The sequence below is a fragment of the Dreissena polymorpha genome, chromosome 14 (assembly GCF_020536995.1).
Source record: "Dreissena polymorpha isolate Duluth1 chromosome 14, UMN_Dpol_1.0, whole genome shotgun sequence".
Lineage (NCBI taxonomy): Eukaryota > Metazoa > Mollusca > Bivalvia > Myida > Dreissenidae > Dreissena > Dreissena polymorpha.
This window is the reverse complement of record NC_068368.1, coordinates 67,248,189-67,272,299: the sequence shown is the minus strand read 5'-3', so window position 1 is coordinate 67,272,299 and position 24,111 is coordinate 67,248,189. Positions and strand designations below refer to the sequence as shown.

At 34.0% G+C, this 24,111-nt stretch overlaps 1 protein-coding gene across 2 annotated transcripts; it reads right to left on the bottom strand.

The window, feature by feature from the left end:
• LOC127858123 (signal transducer and activator of transcription B-like) lies at positions 1-23,490 on the bottom strand. 2 transcript variants are annotated; one of them, XM_052395014.1, is made up of 6 exons: positions 22,479-23,490; positions 21,415-21,432; positions 10,390-10,461; positions 7,093-7,123; positions 5,356-5,416; positions 1-3,509 (listed from the first exon to the last, which is right to left on the bottom strand). In XM_052395014.1, the coding sequence occupies exons 1-6, from the start codon at positions 23,022-23,024 to the stop codon at positions 3,440-3,442; spliced, it is 798 nt and encodes a 265-aa protein (XP_052250974.1). In that variant the 5' UTR covers positions 23,025-23,490; the 3' UTR covers positions 1-3,439. The 2 variants fall into 2 exon arrangements, with proteins under 2 accessions (XP_052250974.1, XP_052250975.1); XM_052395015.1 differs by lacking the exon at positions 21,415-21,432 and having other exon boundaries at positions 22,479-23,485.
• Positions 23,491-24,111: the final 621 nt, after the last annotated feature.

The window sequence follows — 24,111 nt, the reverse complement described above, 5'->3', positions numbered from 1 at the left end:
CAGATCTGAAAATAACATATCAAATATCACATTGTAGCACAATTGAACATAATAACATGAAAACACTTAAATTGCATCAATAAATAAACATCATATTTTTATAGTGAAATTAAATATGATTTCTAAAAAGAACACCGTCAGCATTGAATTCCTATGGTTGCACCAATATATACCATTGAATTGAAACCAATGCAACATCATGCCATTAAACGAAACAGACACAACACCTTGCATGAATTCTGCACATGGATGCTTATTCAGTTTTTTTATGTTGGCCTATATATAAAAAATCAACCACCTATTAAGTTTTCTTTATTTCTCACTTGACAATTAATAAGTGTTTATATCTCAAGTAAGACACAACGATTTCCAGATGAGCAATGGCACAAATGATTGATGGTTCCTTCATGTTTGAAAGTGGTTATCAATATTGTAGAAGAAGATGCATACATAATTATGACTAAAAAAGGACTTGACTTCCTAGGACAACAGAGTGACAAAACACCAGTGTTGACTTGAGTATGAAACCATCATTCAAGTTTAAGAAATGTAAGATTTCCCAAAAATCTGTAAATCTAAAATTAAAATCACACATTTACTCTGCATTATTTCTCCATGAAAATTATTATAACTTGCTAACATCAACTTCAAACAAGAGGGCAATTATGGCACTGAATCCCTCACTTTAATTCAAGGTACATCAATGGTCCCAGACATAGCATGGGAACCTACTTTCTGACCCCATTTGAGATTCAAACCCTGCCTTATTAATGTAAAAGAAAACAAATATGGGCAAGATTACATCAAGATTGAGCCAAATAATTATGTTGCTTTTAGAGTGGCATTTATGGGATTTTTAAGATTTGAACTGGTCATCAAGTTTTGAAGACACTAAACCAAGATTTTAACCTGATATTGTCAAGGTCATCATGCTGACTAAGTTTTTATCAAAATTGAGTCATAAATGTGGCTTAAGATTGATTACAGTGTTTATCTAAGATTTGACCTGGTGACCTAGATTCGCAACAAACATGACCAATATTCCAACTTTACCTATATGCTGTCATTAACATTCTGACCAAGTTTTATCACAATTGGGATAACAAATGTGACCTTTAGGACGTTAACAAGCTAACAGTTGAACAAATACACAAAACCTATGATGCTAAAGGCCAGACATAGACCGACCACAATAGCTCAATATCATTCTAAGGTGAGCTTAAAGTCTAGAATAAGCCCAAGAAATCAATAGTTTGGGTGCGCTCTGTGAAAGGGGGTTTAATGCATGAGTGTAAAGTGTGTCGTCCCAGATTAGCCTGTGCAGTCTGCACAGGCTAATCAGGAACAACACTTTTCGCTTTTATGATAATAATTGTTTAAACAAGAGATGTGTTTGTCAGAAACACAATGCCTCCTACTGCGCCACTTTGATACATTACCTTGTTTTGACCTTTGACCTTGAAGGATGACCTTGACCTTTTACCACTCAAAATGTGCAGCTCCATTAGATACACATGCATGCCAAATATCAAGTTGCTATGTGAAGGGACATAGAAGTTATGAGCATTTTTCGAAACCTAAACGCGAAACCTAAACGCTAAGTGTGACAGACGGACAGACAGATGGACGGACGGTCCAATCACTATATGCCCTCCTTCATCATGGGCATAAAAAGTATCTTATTAGCAAAAACCAGTTTAAGCGTAGTGTCATCTCTCATTAGCCTGTGCGAACTGCACAGGCTAATCTGGGACATTACTTTACCCACATGCATTAAACCCACTTATAACAGAGTTCAGCACATATAAAATCTACAGGCCATTTTTGTTTTAAAGGAAAGACAACAAACTTAATGTGTACAAAAACAATAAAACTTCATACAAGAAAATTTGAAATACAACATATAAGTAATATCTGAATATAACATGTATAACAGAAGATGAATTAATGCTAATAAATAAATGAGCAATAGTAAAATGGCTTGAGAATGTTGGTAATGGAAGACGTTCTAATCAAAAGAGCATAAAAAATAGTGATCTACTGGGTATGTAAAACAATTTATACACAGCATCTTCAAGTCATACACAACAATAAAATATTTCAAATATGACAGTATATTGCCATGCATTTACTGAATCAATGAACAAGAATGTTTTCATTTACCTGTAACCACTGACTTCATACTATGTACAACTTTATGTTGAAATACTTAGAATGGAATGTTTCCTAATTGAACAAGTTCTTACCGGTACTTGAAATCTCAATGAAACAAACCCAATACTGATTTAAAAAAAATCATACTAAATTAACTTTTCTTCAAATAATTGCCCTAATAAATAGACATGGCCATTGTACAGCATAATTGCATAATATAAAGAAGTGGTTGGTAAGTGATTATTTAATGCAAAGTATTTTTTTAAACTGGCATACACGTATAACAAGTCAGCTTATGTTAAACCTCAATACCAATAAGATACATATTTCAACACATTGGTTTTCCCTTAGAAAGTTAAATTTAATTAAAAACTTTTCTTACTATATTCAAGTTTATTATCAAGGCTTCATTTCTAACCCTTAGATACTGATGAGCAGCAAACAGGATAAACCTGAACAGACTGCCAGTTACTGGCAGGCTGTTCTGGTTTTATGCTGGTTGCAAAAGCCATTTTCACTTTGCTTCTTATGTGGGAAAGGGTTAACACACTCAATAATATTCAAGAAAATGAGACCATAGTAAATTTGTCAATATAGGGCCTGAGACAACAAATATGTATTTAAAAAGGCACATCTTTACATCCTCTATTTTCCTTACAATTTTCAAAACGTCAACAAACAAATGATAGACAAAGTACTTGGTGACCAATCTTGTTCAATAGTTTTACTGTTTAAATAGATCGCTCAAACATGAAATGAGTGAATGAAATTGCCTATGTTTGCCATAAATCAAGCTTTTCTAAAGGAGAAATTAAATATTTTGAATAAAAACCTTAATAAACTGTAATAAATTCAGTTAATAACACAGAAGCCAATGTTTGAAAATAAGGCACAAACAGTGGAGCTTTATTTGGCGGATGCAGGAGGAGAAACATAATCATGTGGAAGGAGACACAGATTTATGTGTGATTTAACTTGATGGGGTTCATGTCTCAGAAGGGCTTTTTTTCTTGCTAAGGAATGGCTGTTTTTCACAAATTTGAGAAGTTTGCGACTAAACATTTCAAGAAGTCCCGGTCAAAATTTTTCACAAATTATTTTGTTTTCACAATTTTAAAACGTTTGCTTTTTTCACTTTTTGGAAAAGTTTACCACTTTTTTTTTTCAAAAAATGAGGGGGCCAAGGCTGCTTCACTATTGATTGATGAAGGTTAAATAAAAAATAAATAAATGACACAACATGTAGGTCCTTTGTACATGTAGAAATGTGTTCATGTGTGTAGAGCTACAGGTCGTACTCTTTCTCTATCTCTGCAAGTAAGGCCTCTTCTGTTGTATCGTAGTGTGGCAACGACCTGAACACAGACAGAAAATACAATGTCAGCCTGTCTCTAGAAAACAGGTTTAGCACAGACCGCACTTTCTGCTTTCACCGTATTTCTTTGAGAGTCTCTTCTTAGCAAAATCAATTTAAGGCGGAAAGTGTCATTCCTAATTTTCATGTGCAGACTGCACTTATCTTACGATAATGTACTCATATGCATCATGTCCTGATTTTCAAGAGCAAAGCTCATTTTAACCCATTTATGCCTAGTGGACTCTCCCATCCTTCTAAATTGGATCAATTTATTTCCAAAATTAGGGATGTCTGGTATATTTATTTCTATTTTTAGAATATTTCTTACAGAATTTCGTTTAAGCAAACAGTGTAGACCCTGATGAAACGCTGCATTATGCTGCGTCTCATCTGGGTCTACGCTGTTTGCAATGTCCTTTTTTCAGGACGCTAGGCATAAATGGGTTAATATTATACATTGAATTACTGTTGTATACTGAAATCTTAGTCACAAGGACTGCATATATTGTTCCATATTTGGTGAAAATAAATGTGTACCCTATCAGTAAACATAAAACACATGCTTATATATAAGATGACCATAATTTTGTGAAGGGTAATTACATGTAACACAAAAGACTTTGCCAAACATTGTTGCAGCCCAAAAACCTTTCTTTTACATCAGAATGTGGCAATGACCTGGACACAGAAAAAAATATTACATTTATATAATGTACATGGAAACTGTAAAAGTTTGCCCTTTCAAACACATTTTTGGACAATGTATCACTGGAAAATACAGGCGAAGATCCTTAATTCTGCCCAAATTCTTCTCCGCCAGAATTTCTTTCTTTAAGATCATCAGTCTACACATTAAGATTATTCCACTGTGACCATGTGTGCAAGATTCACATAGTATTTACAGAGGAGATGAAAGCACAACATGTTGAGAGAATAATATACCTAAGTGGAACAAGAACTGTCTCCATCGAAAGACATATTCTTTCGAAAAACGCTTTTTTGAAACCTAAACGCAGATTTCGAAACCTTAACACGACCCTAAGTTCAAGGTCAAGGTCAAAAGGGTCAAATGTGTGCGCGTATGAAAAGGCCTTGTATATATACACATGCATACCAAATATGAAGGTTACATCTGAAGCGACATAGAAGTTATGAGCATCAAACAAAAACACAAAAGTGTGACGGACAGACAGACAGACGGATGGACAGTGCGACTGCTATATGCCACCCTACCGAGGGGCATAAAAATAGACTAAGTGCCATAATTCTGCCCAATCGTTGAAACCTAAATTTCTTTCCTTGCAATCAAAATTAAAGTTATTCATCTGAAAATGTTTAACAAGATTCAAATTAAAAGTAGAGTGGAAAACATGCTTTGGGTGACTATAATTTTATATCAAGGAAACAGGCACAGGGCTATAATTCTGCCTAAAATCATCACAGATCAAATACCTTTCTTTCTGATCGTCAAAACATTAAGGCCATGCAACTGTTAGTGTAAGTAATTGTACAAGTTGATTTTATTGCCTTAATATGCATTAAATGGGTCCTTTTTTTACAATTTGTTTGATAACCAGTTTAATGAAGCAGAATCCCTCTGGGAGGTATAATAGCTCCCATTGTTTTTTATTGGCCATAAAAACAATTGATTTAAAAAATATCAAGTGACTTCAATCGGCAACAGAGTTTTATAGTGTTATGAAAAGTCAAGTGACTTCAATCGGCAACAGAGTTTTATAGTGTTATGAAAAGTAAATTATTTACTTTAACACTTGTTTTCACATTAAGCAGAATCTCCTGGGAGGAGAGGTTTGGTAACATAAAATAATGAATTATGTACTCACTTCTTTTTCTCCAGCCTATAACTAAAATCTTCCCTGGGTGGGTGTCCATTACTTGGAACATCTGTAAGCAAAAGGAAATACACTGTTAAGGTGGGCAGTCAATTAGAGTAAAATTGTATGGGCGGTGCTCTGTGAAAAAGGGGTTAAATGCATGTGCATAGAGTTGCCTCAGATTAGCCTGTGCAGTCCGCACAGGCTAATCAGTTACAACATTTTCTGCTTTTATTGTATTTTTGGGTCGAAGAAAGTCTCTTCTTTACAGTAATCTTGTTTAGGCGTAAAGTGTCTCCCTGATAAGCCTATGTGGACTTCTCAGGCTAGTCTAGGACAACACTTTACGCACATGCATTAAACCCCCTTTTCACAGAGCAAGGCCCAATTGCATAATGTAAACTAACACTCCTTACACAGATTAAAATGATCAATTAGAATACCAATTAATCTTTTTGTTAAAGGTATTGTATTTCAAACCGTAAACATAAATTGGTTTAGATTTAGCATAAAAATGTAGGCATAATGGTAAATAACATTGAAAGTATATTCAAGAGCTTTGTAAACATTGATCATTAAATACACCAATCATTATTGAATCACAAATTTGAAAACTTCTAACCCATACTGAATATTAATCAAAATCAAACAATAAATTTATTATATAAATCAAGCCATTACTTGGTCCTAAACCTCAAGATAAAATATCAACATAAAACCTTGGTGTAAATTGTCAGTTGAAACTCAAGAGGGGAAAAATGTCTGTGTGTACGATCCTGTACCCTACTTTTGAAAAATTACAAAAATGTATGACAGTTTAAAGGGGCCTTTTCACAGATTTTGACATGTATTGAAGTTTGTCATAAAATGCTTTATATTGATAAATGTAACCATTATATTGAAAAAGATCCAGTAAAAAACAAGAATAAAATTAAAGAAAGAAAAAAAGTAACCCTTAACTGGGCTCGAACCACTGACCCTTAGAGTAAAACTATTATCACCTAGACCATTCGGCCATCCGTGCTGATACGCTGAGTGATGTATTTTATACTTTATATAAGCAATCCTTATAGTATGACAAAATATAACAACACCAACAGAACTTTCCAAATTATTCAATCGTTTCGCATTGCAACGCTTGATAATTTTCAGGTTTTTAAAATCGTCAAAAGATGCATATAATGTAAATTTTTTAGCATGGTAAATGTTCAGTATTCCTGTTACCTCGCAAATATCATAACTTCAACAAAATTATGCGAATCTAAAACATTTTTTTTTAATTTTGTCAATTTACCAAAACATGAAAAGGCCACTACCTGGTAATTGTAATAGCACTAAAAAAATTGGCTTTATACTTTAAATGCAAATATGAAATGCTATATTGGTTCTGCACAGTTTTCAAACTAATCAAGGAAAGGCATTACAAACTCTTTAATACTTTACTGATTTCCAATGATGATAATCCATTAATTAACCAATTACTCAAACATTTTCCTTATTCAGGAGAGTCACTTTGCTTGTTAAGACATTATTTATACAATTTTTTGTATGACAATTAATTTGAAAAACTTCAATTTACCAACCTGTGAACAAGTCACTTTAAATAAACCTAAAACATTGTTTTTTATGTGTTCTATTTAGCAAACCTTACTTCAAACAACCAGTGAACATCATTTTTCGACCATTCAGGACACAAAATGGAATATTTGTACCATTACTTATGTAGATGTATTATAACAAAAGTACCTGGTGGAGAAAAGATGTCATCTGTGTTAGACTGCAACGATAAAATATATATAATTGAATAAAAAATAAATAATATACCAAAATATTTCAAAATAATACAATAAGAATAACTTGGCATTGATAATTTACCAAAAATGTCATATCACTAAATAAAAAGTAAAAAGAAATGCTAATGGGAACATATATAATACTGTAAATAATACATACAGCACAATTACAGAGATGAATAAACAAGAGATGTATTTGTCAGAAACACAATGCCCCCTACTGCGCCGCTTTGATACATGGTTTTTACCTTTGACCTTGAAGGTTGACATTGACCTTTCACCGCTCAAAATGTGCAGCTCCATGAGATATACATGCATGCCAAATATAAAGTTGCTATGTGAAGGGACATAGAAGTTAATGAGCATTTTTCGAAACCTAAATGCAAAGTGTGACTGAAGGACAGACGGACGGATGGTCCAATCACTATATGCCCTCCTTTGGGGACATAAATATGCATTACCATATAACACTAACTTGAACCAGAAGACTTACAAACAATAAAAAAGTGGAAGAAAAATTCTTTTTTTTAAAGAAAAACCAGTATGTTTATCTTAAAATTCCTTTAAAGCAAGCCCTTAGCAAACTCCTAACAGTGGTAACTCCGCTTTGGAAATATTCAATAATCCAAATTAAGTTTGCAAATCCAAATTATTTGCAAACTTATTTTTTTTAATTGAACAATTGAACAATTGTAATGAAATTTTGAATATTTGTAGCAGGCAATGTGTACAAACATAAAATTGAAACAAGGGCTGTAAAACATGCATGCCCCCCATATGGGCTGTCAGTTGTAGTGGCAGCCATTGTGTGAATACGTTTTTTGTCACTGTGACCTTGACCTTTGACCTAGTGACATGAAAATCAATAGGGGTCATCTGCCAGTCATGATCAATGTACTTATTAAGTTTCATGATCCTAGGCCTAATTATTCTTGAGTCATCATTAGGAAACCATTTTACTGTTTCAAGTTACTGTGATCTTGACCTTTGACCTACCCTAATTACTCTATGTTTTCGGACACTTAAAAATAAATAAATTTTTTCGTGTCCGAAAACTTAGATACGAAAAATATTCACAAAATACAGGTGTCCGAAAACTTAGAGTCGAAAATTGAAGTGTCCAAAAATAGCGCCAATTATATCAACGACTACCGGTAATAGCACGCGCTTGTAAAATACCATGCCGTATAGTACAAATTACAGTTATATATGTTTGCACTGCATTTTAAATAATTTTAAATGCTTAATTTATTTGACAGAAAGTTACTACAAGGTTGTACTTTGACCAACCAGTTCAAAGATGAGCATGTAATGTACCGATACTCGCTAGTATGAACCTGTAATTAACGAAATAAAAAAGCAAACAATAAATTATTTGTTTGTTCATTTCCGACAGTTGTTGTCAAACACCTTCCATTGTTCGTAAAACTTGCAATCCTGGGTGCATCACACTTTGAAGCGTTTAGTATTTGCAACAGTTATTTTACTGAGAACAGGGAGTACCATTGCGGTAGATAATTGAACTGTTAAATGGCACTTCCCCCGGTAATTGTCATAACGCTTATGCTATCGGTCGAAACCATTGTTTAATACTGGTTTACAAGTTTTTTTACCCAATAACGCAAATGTAATGGTCCGTTGCCCTCAGGCATGCACCTGCCATGTTTTATGATGTTAATCTGGTTGCAAAGCCCCATGATCGAAGTGTCATTAGATATCGAAAACAGGACTGAAATTTGGTAAAATAGCGCTGTAAAATATACTGTCCGAAATCTTAGAGACATTAATTATGCACAAAAACTCGTGTGTCCGAAAATTAAGAGTCACGAAAAATAATTATTTTTGCTACAATAAGGGGTGTCCGAAAACTTAGAGTGTCCGAAAACATAGAGTAATTACGGTAGTGACCTGAAAATTAATAAGGGTCATTTGCCAGTCATGATCAATGTACCTATGAAGTTTCATGATCCTAGGCGCAAGCATTCTTGAGTTATCATCAGGAAACCATTTTACTATTTTGAGTCACTGTGACCTTGACCTTGACCTAGTGACCTGAAAATCAATAGGGGTCATCTGGAAGTCATTATCAATGTACCTATGAAGTTTCATGATCCTAGGCGTAAGCATGCTTGAGTTATCATCCGGAAACCATTTTACTATTTCGAGTCTTTGTGACCTTGATCATTGACCTAGTGACCTGAAAATCAATAGGGGTCATCTGCCAGTCATGATCAATGTACCTATGAAGTTTCATGATCCTAGGCCTACCCATTCTTGAGTTATCATCCGGAAACCATTTTACTATTTCGAGTCACTTTGACCTTGACCTTTGACCTAGTGACCTGAAAATCACTAGGGGTCATCTGCCAGTCATGATCAATGTACCTATGAAGTTTCATGATCCTAGGCCTAAGCGTTCTTGAGTTATCATCCGGAAACCATCTGGTGGACGGACGCCTGACCGACGGACCGACCGACTGACATGTGCAAAACAATATACCCCCTCTTCTTTAGAGGGGGGGCATAAAAAGAGTTAATATGTTTTTGGAAAGTAGAGTTAATTGACGATAAAGTTGCCATTCCCCATGGGGTTTAAATTGACTTCCCTGTTAAGAATTGCAATTCTCCCACAGGCGTTTTTTCCAGACCGGAGAATTTTACCTATATTTTACAAAAATGTAATTTAAATATAATATGAAACACCTTCCAGATCTGGAAGGATTATCTGCTACTAACTTTTTCTACTGAAATCAAATATGTGCACATTATGTACAAAATTTGTCATTTGATATTTGATTGACAGTCAGGTATGTTAAGAAAAATAGAAAATATTTATTTATTAATCACATATAATAACAATAATATTTGAAATGACCATGATGACTTCATGTGGAATGTTATACATGGGCTGTGCTCTGTAAAAAGGGGGTTTAATGCATGTGAGTAGTGTTGTCCCAGATTAACCTGTGCAGTCCACACTGGCTAATCAAAGACAACACTTTCCGCTTGTATGATATTTTCTGTTTAAAAAAAGTCTCTTCTCAGCAAAAATCCAGTTTAGACAGAAAGTTTCATCCCTGAATAAACTGTGCGGACTGCACAGGCTAATCTGGGAAGACACTTTACACGCATGCATTAAACACCCTTTTCACAGAGCACAGCTCATATAATTTATAATGAGAGCAGAGATTTGGTACAGGCTATGCTTGGAACAAGTCCTATTGGGGCCCTAGATCTCCACCAGACCTACCTGCATTGGTTGAGGATTCTTCAGCACATTGGCCTGCTTGAACCGCGACACATCAAATGACTCCACTTTATTCTAGGATAAAGAAAAGAACAACTTAATTTGATAATTGAATAAATTTTTACATTGTGCACGTAACATCAAACCACTATAAGTCATTAAAGATCGAGAATATAAAACTTTTGAATTCAATGATTAGAAAATTAGAAATCTTGGCCAAATCAGATTGTTTCTCATGCTTAAAATTCCCTGTTCATAGCTATGTTTGAGAATAAAACAATTCTATCCACGGAACATTTAAACTGTGATCTGGGAAATTACTGCATGTGCATTAAATATTGTCCCAGATAAGCCATACAACACAGGCCAATCTGAGGGGACACTTTCCACCTAGAGCCCGGGATTTTGTTTTAACCCTTTGCATGCTGGGAAATTTTTGTCTGCTAAAATGTTGTCTCCTGAATTTCTAAAATAAGCATTTTCTTCGATTATTTTTCTAAGACCACTATCAGAATAGCAAACAGTTTGGATCCTGATGAGACACCACGTTCTGTGGCGTCTCATCTGGATCCAAACTGTTTGCAAAGGTCTTCAAAATCTGGTTCCAGCACTCAAAGGGTAAGGTTAAATGAAACTTAACACAAAAAATTCCATTAAACAGACTGCACAGGCTAAGCGGAGGCGATAATTTATGTGCCTGCATTAACATTGAAAACAGCTTTAACAGGACTCCTTATATAACAAATAAGAGTTTCATTTCCACTTTAAGTTTGTAATAATATTAAGAATTTAATAGGTTTCTTTATTTATTTCTTTGATTTCATCCATGACTGAATGGTCTGGAAAAGTTTACTTTCATATAATTATGCCACACCAATTATGTAAAAATTACTTGTCGATTTCCTGACAGTTAAATTTATAAAATGCTAAAATGCTATTCAAATCTTTTTTCAAACTCACATAATTTAAAGTTAATCACTGTAAATACACATTCAACCATTGTCAGTGAAATTATTCATGATATGACAGTTGAGAAAACTCACATAATTTAAAGTTAATCACTGTAAATACACATTCAACCATTGTCAGTGAAATTATTCATGATATGACAATTGAGAAAAAAATGGACTATGTGTATGTCATAATATTACATTAAAATGAATCATTATGATATAAATAATATAATTAATATGATTTGCATTGTTAAAATTAATTTGACACCCAGTCTTGTTTAATTCAGGAATTATCAAGAGGCATAAATAATGCAATCAACTGCTATAAACAATGTCTGACATCAGGTACCACAATTGTACAGCCTATTGTTAACAACGCAACAGTTTCTTTATAATCGACCTGAATATCTGCCAATAAACAAATCAAACCTTTTGAATATGGAAATGAAACTTATGAAATATTATGCCATAAAAATGTATTGGCTTCAGCTATTACTTGACTTGTTCAGCACAATATATTCAGGTGTGTTCATCGAGTATCAGTTACAAATTTACAGTTACAATAATAAGCTCACATAGGTTTTAAGTCTTTCCTGCTGTGACACACAAGTTAATTAATCTAATTTTTAATGTTTCGATGATAGTTAACCCTTTACCACTTAAATACATATTTTGGCACATTTGTTGTTCCTTAGAAAGTAAAATTTAATTTAAGAACTTTCTTACTAGATTCAAGTTTTAAAGGCTTCATTACAAGCCCTAAGAAACTAACGAGCAGCAAACAGCATCAAACATGAACAGACTGCGAGTTACTCCCAGGCTGTTCTGGTTTTATGCTGTTTGCACATTTCGACTTTGCTTCTGAGTGGGAAAGGGTTAAGAGAATATCTTTTAAAATTAACTGACAACAATGCCATGTACATTTTTGGTCAAGTCACATAAATGTTTTTTATTTAATCATTTTTAACAAGAAATTGCCAAGCAATACGGTTCCCTACCGGTGAAACTCCACCACTGTCAGTATTTTTTATTTATTTTTTTACATTTGTTGCCATAGCAACCATAATATTTGACGTAGGAACAAAATGAATTGACGTGCATAATCTCCATATTGCCATCCAGGGGTTTTCAGCCTTACATAACAGGGGCCTATTAAAGGCCCCTTCTTAATTGAAAATTTCTTTAAAATCATGCAGTTTACACCAGCTTTTTCATTTCCCTAAGCAGTAATTTTAGCGAGAATTCTTCCCAAAATGAGCAATTTCTTCCCAAAATTCATAGGCTAGGGCCTCTTCCCATTATGAAGCGAGGAAAACCCCTGCCATCTGTCCATGTTTCAAGTTTCATGAAAAAATATGAAGAACTTTTTAAGTTATCGCATGATCCAGAAAATGTGTGACGGACTGACAGACAGATCGACTGACGCACACAGCGGCAAACCATAAGTCCCCTATGGTTTCACCGGTAGGGGACAAAAACCACATACTGTAAATAAATGGACAGATCATCATGAATAGTTAAAACATTATATCAGCTTTTGATTGCAATTATAATATAAATACTCATTAGTCATCAATAATAAGGATACGCAACTGTAAATATAAACATATTATTATATACTGTATATTATATACCTATTTATATTTATGTAATTTAGCTGTTGTCATTTGTACCATGTGATCGTTAAATATTGTATTATATTGGAGGAACATGGGTTCAATAAATTCCATATTGGATGGTCCTAGTTTAACCAAACATTTCTGTAATTCCTATTAGTCAACTTTAAATGTATCCATAAGGAAAATATTTGGAATGTACAATGTCATAATCTGATCTATTAAATGCTTATAAAATATATGACCTGTGGTCTGTAAAAAGGGGGTTTATTGCATGAGCATAAAGTGTCATCCCAGATAAGCCTGTGCAGTCTGCACAGACTAATAAGGGACAACAACTTCCGCTTTATGATATTTTTCTTTAAAAAAAGTCTCTTGTTAGCAAAATTGAAGTTTAGACATAAAGTAAAGTATATTCAACATTTAACAATTCTAAAAATCACAAGATACAAATTAACATTTCTCAAGGAACATAATATTTACAAAACACATCATACCACATCTTTAAATGATGTGAATAATCGTGCTATTTGCAAACTCAGGACATTGCAATCTATATTTAACATGAATAATGCAAAAAACTAAACGGTTGTAAGAAATAGACTTTTTTATATTTAATTAAACAGCATGGTGTTCAGTACTGGTTTATATTTTGTCTCATATACAGCTTGAATACTTTTATCGGACTTGCCTGTTGGGTTGTTCAATACGGTATGTAAGCTGTATTCTTGTTCAAATATATCACTGTATTGAACAAATCACTGTTAAAAACGGAAATAGTCTGAGCGTTTTTCGATCTGTAATCATTTGACTGTTGTATTGGTAAAACATTAGATCAATAATGAATTCCATTTATATAAAACAGAAACAATTGATTCATGTCATTTGCAGTTCAAATTTAAAGTACTACAAATAGATCAATGAGACAAAAATGGAAAACTCAATACTGACAGCTTACAAAGATACAGGTCAGGTTCAGTATCTTTGTCTATTTTTGTGCCCTCTGGGCAGGATAATCTGGGATGACACTTTACCCACATATGTCAAACCCTTTTTTCACATAGCACGGCCCAAATACGTTCGTGATATATACCATCAGGACTGTGATGAGGGGAGGTTGTTTGGGGACTTGTTTTATTTCAATACAAACACTCATCTTGTTGGGTAAAATAACTTTATGTGTCCTATTATGTCTCAATGAGCTTTTGTTTTAATATCAACACATTTTTTCAGAAAACAAATATAATGTTTGCGTATTGGCAAGTAAAAGGAGGTGACATCTTTGTATCCTTTTGTAGATGTATGTTGTTTTTGCACTTAACATGCACTTAGTTTAAAAGGTTTAAACAAAATTGACTAGAACTAAGAATAGAATATAGTTTTATGCCATCAGATTGAAACCCCAATACAATGAGTTGGCATGCAAGTACATACTCAGGTACTGGTATTAATTATGACTCCAAGCATTTCAAGACAGATACATGCATTATAAAGGAAGCAATTTGCTGGGCTGGAATGAAACAAAAGCCGCGTGGAATTTAGACGGTTATCAAGTTGGCTTTTATGCCATGTCATCATGTCAATATAGGAAGACAGGTGTTTAGGTACATGAATATACTTTGATAATGAGCTAACCTACATACTTTGTGAGAACTTGAACTCATATAGTAATGTACATTGTTTAACAGACACTATTTACCGTATATGTCCTTATTGATGCTCATGCCCTTATAGACGCGGTGGCCGTCTTATCTGGGGTTCATCAGAATTTATCGGAACCACAAGATTATATTTATGTAGCCCCTTGTCTATTAAAGAGTGGCACATAACATCTGAAAACATCGTTTTTGCGGCCATTTTCTTTGCAACACAGTGACACTGTAAATATGCTACTGTGCGAGTATACTACATAGGTTACATGCCAACAATAATAATTATGCATTTCATTTCTTAAAATAAAACGGAACGTTACACTGTTTCTGTTAAGCACCATTTACATTGTTCATTATTGATTATATATTTTGTCGATGTTTATTCCTCCAGGACTGCATTTAACTCGGGTGCTAGACAGCAGTGAAAGGATATTGTTATGGGTGGCACGTGCGCTTTACGCCGATGACGCTAACTGTATGGTATTGAGCGTTCTGGTGTATTGTTTGTCACACTATAAATACTTATCAACTAGACACATCCATAGTGCAAAAAACAGGGTCAAACTGGATTAAATGGTGAGCGTCTCTTGATGGGGAAATATTTAAGTCGATGAAAAATAGTATGGAATCCACGGCTGATTTGCGTTAAATTTGACATCGCAATGAAGCGGGTCTGCAGCAGATACGATTGGATTAAACAATGTTGTGAGCGGCAGGTTATGAAAATGTTACACTGTTCAAATGTGAGGAATAGGTAATAGTGGTTCAAATTTGATGCGCGGTGGTCTTGAAAAAACATGCGCAGTGCGCGTCAATAAGGACATATTCGGTAAATAAAATGTGCATCCATTGAGCCTGTATGCCCCTTATCTTATAACTCCAATCAAAGCACAAACAATCTGTTTCTTTCAAAATTTCATTTTTGACCTCTAAGTGCGACCTTGATCATTGAGGTAAGGAGAAGGATGTCACATGCGACATTCAGTCTCCTTTTTTGGATGAATGACACTGTCACTGTTACAGTCTGGACAAACCTTCAACTCTTATGTGACCTTTAAGTGTGAGGTAGGGAGAGTAGTGAAACACACAACACATAGTCTTATGATGTTTAAAATTAATGGCAATTATTTCAAAATCCATCAATATATGGCTTAGTTATGGCTCAGACAGTGCGAAACTTTGCACAGACAGACAGCCGGTGAAACTGTAATGTGTCCTTTTCTTCGGGGCAAACAAATAAACCATTTATGGAAACACACCGGGGTTTATCTCAATGAACCTTTACCTACTAGAGCCTTTGATATGTATTATGTATTGCTTTTTTGTAATGTTTGAGTCTCGTTCTTGGCAAACTGGGCTAAATGCATGTGTGTGCTGTCCAAGATATGCATTCAGGGACGACACTTTCCAGCTTAACTGAATTATTGCTGTGAAATAAAACAAAAAATACCATAAAAGTGGAAAACAAGAGGCATATGAGGGCCTGAATCGCTCTACTGCTACAAACAATGTGCAAGTTTGGAAAAAATAAGATGGAAACTGTGTATTTAATCGCGCAAACAAGAAGAATTTTCTCAAATTCAAGGGGAGATTATTGTGTACTTATTTCTTCGATACTGCTCATATTCAATAGGGTTCAAGTCCTCATTGATATAAAGATACTGTGCAAATTTGGAAATAATTGGATGAAAACTGTGGAAGTAATTGCGTAAACAAGCGGGATTTCAAAGTTTTCTCATATTCAAGGGGAAGTCATTCTGGACTTATTGCTTCGATATTGCTCTTTTTACAAAAGGGTGTGAGTCCTCATTGATATAAAGACACTGTGCAAGTTTGCCAAGAATTGGATGAAAATTATAGACTTTATCACATAAAAAAAACTGAATTTTCATTTTATTTTATTTTATTCAAGGGGAGATAATTCTGGACTTATAACTCCGATATTGCTCATTTTTAATAGGGTTTGACTCATCATTCAGATAAAGACACTGTGCAAGTTGGGAAATGATTGGATGAAAACTGTGGACTTTATTGCGTAAACAAGCCTTATTTCACAATTTTCTCAAATTCAAGGGGAGATAAATCTGGACTTTTTACTCTGATGTAACCCATTTTTAAAAGGGTTCGAGTCCTCATTAATAAAGACACTGAACAAGTTTGAAAAGAATCGGATGAAAACTGTGGACTTTATAGCGTAAACAAGAAAAGTCTAACGCACGCACGCCGGAAACCACACCATGACATAAGCTCTTCAGGCCTTCGGCCAGTAGAGCTAAAAATCATCACTGATTAGCCTATGAAGACTGCTTAGCTAATCTGATAACACTTGCACATGCATTAAGCCCTATTTTCCCAGAGCAAGGCTCATTTATATTTTTCAGTTTACGGCCTAAGGAGCCAACATGTAGCTACGGCACTGCACTGATCAAGTGTAATACTTCAACACCATTACTCCAAAAAGCAATAACAAAATTAAAAATGCATGAGCTATGTGAATTACTAAGCAAGCAAGCGAATCATAAATTGAAATGATCAATAACAACATCAAATAACCAATGACAAATCAAATGGTCAATAACATCAAATAGTCAATGACAACATCCAATGATCAATAACAACATCAAATAGTCAATGACAGACAACATCAAATAATCAATGACAACATCAAATGATAACTGACAACATCAAATAAAGCATGCAGATTAGCAACAGTTACCGTGAATTACAACAACTTCATCAACAACAACAAAGGACAACATGAACAGTGCTCCAGATAACATTCGTAAAGGCGTAAAAACGAATTAAATTTCTTAAATAACGATTTAGATTTAAAATCTTTGCGTAAAGTTACGCATTGAAAAAATAAAACACGAATTCGACATTTTCGACTGTGCGTAAAACTTCCAGTAGCAAATTATATACGGTAAACATTTCATCCCGGTTCTGACTCGTCTTGGCGCTCAATTAAAACTACAATTTTAAGTCAACGTCGCTCAAGCGTTTGCTGTGTGAAAGGGCCACACCTAAGAACGGTCTAAGGCCAAACGGTCTCGATTCTGTTCTCCTGGTATTGCAGGCGAGTCATTACTGTGTGTTGTACCTTTTTAATTACACTTAGTGTAATTTTTTTATACACAAGTAATATACAATATACCTATTCAAAATGTCATTAACATTAAATGTTAAATATATATTTTTGATATGACTTTAACGGCAACCAAAATGCCATTATGACCTAAGCTGAAGTGTCAGTTACCGTTTTAAATGAAAAAATCAAAATGGCCGACCGAAGCGGTGTATCGAAGCGTGGAAGGCAAAAAAAGCAAGCTGAGCAAGATAGATGTGGGGTCATTTGAGCCAGAAAAAGCTGTCCGATTATGGGAAAGCAATAAACGGGGTGGAAAGCCAGGCTTTTCCAAGACTATAAACCAAAATGTTGGATTGTTGATGTGTCAAAAACAATGAATTAAAATTATTTGGTAATATCGTGTTAAGAATTAATTTTATAAATAGGGGGTAAAATAAGAATTAATTTTTAAAAAAGGGAGTAAATAAGAATTTGCCCAAATTTTTATCTGGAGCTCTGCAAGAATGTAAAGGTTATAACCAAACCAAAATAGCTATGGCTTCGATTGTTACGAATAATTGAGAGTACAGATAATTTAAAAACATTGCATTTTTAGCCTGCAAGAAACTCAAGTTAATGTGTAACTCAATATTTAGAGATGAAAATGGATAAATCATCCAAAGTTTTGAAAATACTTATACAACATATACAGGTATCTGGCCTTCAAAAAGTTGATTTTTATCCACTTACCCAACCAAACTTTATTTTTGATTCCAAACCTAAACTGTTTTTGATGTGCCAGATTGCGTTTTTTATCACTTTTCGCAAATCAGATTAAATTGAACAATAAACTTGTTAAATATAACAATAGATAATTATGTTGCAACAGGATTTTGAACATGCCTGTCGTTGAACATCCTAATTAAATCAGGAAAAAGGTTGAGCAGAGTAAAAACAAGTTAATGAGCAAGAAGTTTAGCCAATATGACCTTCCTCATTTATTTATTAGTTAAAATGTAAGTGGAATCAAACCTTTTTTTGAAGGCCTTTAAAGCGGTTCAATGCCTCTCGTTTAACCCTTTACCACTTAGATGCGTATTTGTACGCATGTGTAGTCCCTTAGGACGTTATATTTAATTGAAAACCTTTCTTACTAGATTCAAGTTTTTAAGGCTTGATTAATCCAACCCTTAGATACTGATGAGCAGCAAACAGCATAAAACCTGAACATGCTGCCAGTTACTCACAGGCTGTTCTGGTTTTATGCTGTTTGCACAAAGCCATTTCCACTTTGCTTCTTACTTTGTGGGAGAGGGTTAACTTTACATAATTTGTTAATCCTGGTTTAAGCTGCTTGTTTGAGGGTAGATGATCGGGCATTGATTTGTTGTTACATTGTTCTTAATTGCTGTAAATGGTATGGACAAAATCTTTTGTACTGATAGACCTCATCGATAATTGGCTTTTAGTATAGTTCACCCGCTATCCTCAGTGTCTCAAATCTAGCCCTTATGTATACTGTATACCTAATATGTTTAAGTATTTTAAAGGACCATATTGACAGCTTTTAAAACATAGGTTGATCTTTTAAATTAAGCATTTCAAAATGATTACAAAACATGTGGGTCTCATTTCTATTGACACTACTTAACATATATAGTTTCCTGTATATATTTATGTTTTAAAAAAAGCAACATTGCATGGGCTTAAGAAAATCAATAGTAAAAGTACACAATTTTGAATGAAATATTCATGACAAACGCAATGAGCAATGACTATGTCTTTTGACAAATATGTTTTTAGTTATATATATATATATATATATATATATATATAATAATCAATATATTGCTGCTAGATAAATACTTATTTACAATTGAAAATGAAAAAGACAAACATAACTTAAACAAGGGCTGTTTGTAAAACATGCATGCCCCCCATTTGGGCTCTAAGTTGTAGTGACAGCCATTTTGTAAATATGTTTTTTGTCACTGTGACCTTGACCTTTGACCTAGTGACCTGAAAATCAATAGGGGTCATCTGCGAGTCATGATCAATGTACCTATGAAGTTTCATGATCCTAGCCATAAGCTTTCCTGAGTTATCATCAGGAAACCATTTTACTATTTCGGGTCACTGTGACCTTGACCTTTGACCTAGTGACCTGAAAATCAATAGGGGTCATCTGCCAGTCATGATCAATGTACCTATCAAGTTTCATGATCCTAGGCATAAGCATTCTTGAGTTATCATCCGGAAACCATTTTACTATTTCGGATCACAGTGACCTTGACCTTTGACCTAGTGACCTCAAAATCAATAGGGGTCATCTGTGAGTCATGATCAATGTACCTATGAAGTTTCATGATCCTAGGCCTAAGCGTTCTTGAGTTATCGTCTGACAACCACATGGTGGACGGACCGACCCACAGACCGACCGACAGACCGACATGAGCAAAGCAATATACCCCCTCTTCTTTGAAGGGGGGCATAATAAGTAATCAAGAGGATTTTAGTTCCATGCAAATACAGGGTAATTGCTTTTGGCATGACTGCGTATGAGGCAATTATTGAACAGCTTGCTTTGTATCATATAATTATTGTACTAGTGAGTAGTACTTTAAATTTAAATTCACTGAAATTCTTGATACAGTTATTGCTAAGGTAGGGTAAAAATGCAAGGCAATAAATGAGCTTATGAAGCAGATCCATTTATATTGAGGTCATGTTGCTTAATGGACCCCATCATCCGCTTATATTGGAGTTACAGTGTATGTGTAAAAAATTGAAATGCCTTGTTTTTGTTTATGGGTCAAATACCGTCATTATGCCTCTAATCATAATACATGAAATCCTAGTGATTCATCTTACACAAGTTCAAATGGTAAAATATACTAGGATATTTACAAGCCCATAAAAGATTTTGGTCTTTGGAAATGTATTTTTGTTTAAGAAAATTATATGATAATAATTTGATAATGATTTTTTTTATTACTGTATTAATTGCAATCTACTGATCAATTTGCAATAAACAAAGAAAGAATCACAGAACTAAATGTTACTATGCTGTACTCAGAATTTTGTCAACAGTCTATAAACAAATCCTCAAGTATGATAAAAAAATGTAAGCTCATCTCTTCAAAAACAAGCAGCCCATATATACATATAACAACAACATGATGGGAATTCTACTGTGAAGAAAGATCCAGGGTGAAAAATTAGCAGGGTGCGGTATGCTATTGCTTTGTTTTGTTATATAGAAGTTTTTTAGAGTTTGGGAACTATTCATGATGAGCTTGAATGGTCTATTAATCTTTCACAGGGGTAAGCACATCAATTCTGGCATTAACAAATTCATCTCCAACAATCAAGCCTTGCACCCTACACTTTTTTCCTGGAGCCCTTTTCCAGAAACAACTTCAGAAAAACTTTAAATAATTAGATGTTTGTTCTAAAAATAAAAATTTGATACTTTTACAAGTACAAAAGTTAAGCAAATAACTTTTGAAACTATGATAGTGAACAAATAAGGTTTGAATAGCTTGAAAAAAATATCAATCAATTTATTAATTATGTAAGTACCAGGCAAATTTCGTGCAAAGTTGACATAAAGCACACACAACCAAATATTGTCAGACTGAGGCTAGCACTTAACTTGATAAGTTTCTGGAACCTGACCCCTGATCCAGGATCCTTGATTATAAAGTGTGTCTTACATAATATTATTAGACCAGTCTTACCTTGTTCAGATCTAATATCTGATGGAAGCCATGAAATGTAATGGAATATGACAGAGCAATCAATCATATATAAAGGATCACTACGAAAACGTTTTAACCCATTTATGCCTAGCGTCTAGAAAAAAGGCCTTGGCAAACAGAGTAGACCCAGATGAGACGCTGCATGATGCGGCGCCTCATCAGGGTCTGCGCTGTTTGCTTAAAGGAATTTCTTTAAAAAATATTCTAAATACAGAAATAAATATACTAGACATCCCTAATTTTGGAAATAAATTGATCCAATTTAGAAGGATCCATGGGAGAGTCCACTAGGGATAAATGGGTAAAGTATGTCAAAAAGTTATTAGTATTACAAATCATGATATGCAAATGAAAACACTTTGTATGTTATGGTAGTAAAATTAATTATAAAAACAAATAGAAAACCAGGTAACCACTCTAGTTTAAACTGATGAGACAATACTTTTACATTGTTGTCGAATATATATATAATTCAATTGTGTTGTATTTTGGACATAATCTGTTTAGAATGAGATATTTCAGTTACAGTATATATATTAAATTGTTACATTGTATGAAATTTTACAATCTATAAAATAAAAAATTCATAAATGGCAACTAAACCTTCGTGTAGCTTTTCAATTAAATCGATAATTGGCTAGCCATATTAATTTGTTAAGCTGGCAAAAACAGATGACTGCACTAATTGAATATAAATAAATCAAGAGGTTACAGAAATGGTATTCCATCCCTATTATATCATTCAAGGTGATACTTAATATAGTATAAAATGCTTCTAGAGTTATGCTTATATTACCTCAGAATAGACATTCAAATTCACTCCAAATAATAAATTATTATTAGTGATACTAGGGACTACCATTAATGTCTAGCTATGTTATAATTTATTTCAAGCCGTTGAGTGTTGTGAATTGGATCTACGTATTAATGAAACAAACTTTCAATGTCTGAAATATCTATATATTTCATCAGGTTTGTGTTAATTGATTGTATTAGCCTTTTAGTTTAAAGTAGTTGAAATAAAACAAACACTCTGTACAAACCTCTTCAATTTCCCATTCTTGAGGATTTCTATAAATAGTCTTCTGTCTAAGAAGTCCCTCAGGCTGATGTTTGTACTGCTCCCGTTGTAATCGCTGTGCGTACGTTTCCGGATAATGTCCGTCGTCGTTGTGTTGAATTGTTCGTTGCTGCACATGCTGATTATACTGGTTCTTTGTTGCTGCCAAAACAGCATCAATATCCTCAGCCTCTGATTCTGAATCACTCTCAAACTTTCCTAAATCCTTTTTAGTCAAAGATTTTTTAGAGTCTTTTGATGTGATAGGCTCTGATTTTCGAACTTGTGATTCTTCCGACTTCCCATTCCCAACCTTAATTGTGTTGTTTGTATTGGATTTAACAGTTTCAAATTTATTGTTCTTACTTTCCACCACATCTATCTTGGAATTAATATTTGTTTTGTTATTATTCTGAACTGAAGTTACCTCTTCTGTTTTAAACTGTTTATTTCCTTTCGACACATTATCAGGCTTTCTCGGCGGAACATTTTGAAGCGGCGTCTTCTCCTTACTTGGTCCTGATCCCATCTCTCTAGATTTCAATGTTTTTATTTTGCTTTTGTGTTAGGTTTTACCTACTGACATATCTATGAACTAGGTTAACTGTCGGACTCTGATTTGTTAAACTTAAGTTTATAAACTTTGTTTCATGTGGCTTTGTAAACTGCGGCTGTGAACACTTAACGATTAAACCATTTATAAATAGCCATAAATCAGTCAAATAAACATATCATCTCATTATAAAAACTTTCAGGCAAAAATTCAAAAGAATCCATGTTGTTTACTTGGTTGTCAATCACTGCCCACTTTCAATTAGGACTGTCAACATGGGACGAGTCTACTTTCAATCTTTGGTAACTCAGCATGCTATTAGCATATGTTAAGTAAGTTGTTACAATAGCAAATTCAAATAATTTCTTATAAGTTCACAAAATTATAGTTATTTATGATACAATTACTGTACAATTTGTAAATTACAACAATTACAAATCAACAGATCTGGCACATTATTTGCACCAATAATGAATTCGTCTGCATGCGTTTAATTTAACCCAACGCTATTCAACTAATATAATGGTGATTTCATGTGCGGATACTTTAAAGCATAGATTTGACTGGTTCCTAGCGTACCTGATCTATTCCCTGCGTAATGATGGTATATGAAAAAAAAATCTATAATATATTGCTTTTTCTGTTTCGTGATAAACTTTAAACAATATATAGAATGATTATTAATGAATACATTCAAACAATTTCTATTACATTAAAATCTAGATAAAGGAGCATTACATTTCTGATTACCGCTAGTCTGGTGCATGTAGAAGATATTTTCTTCCTTATGACCATCACCTTAGGGGACAAACAAGTGGGATTGCGGTGGATAGTTCGAGGTTCACGAGATGCCTAGTTCCAGAAAAAACTGAGTATCTTTTTCCCGTGTGAAGCAACTTTTTCACTGCACCTGAATGTGGTTAGGGTTGAGAAGGGGGGGGGGGTCGTGCCTGTAGTCCATTATTAATCGCACAAGTGTGCTACGACCAAACAACTGCTCCACTAACAAATAAGTTTACCTTGCGAGGAACAATAAAAAAAATTATATACTTAAAAGGATAGT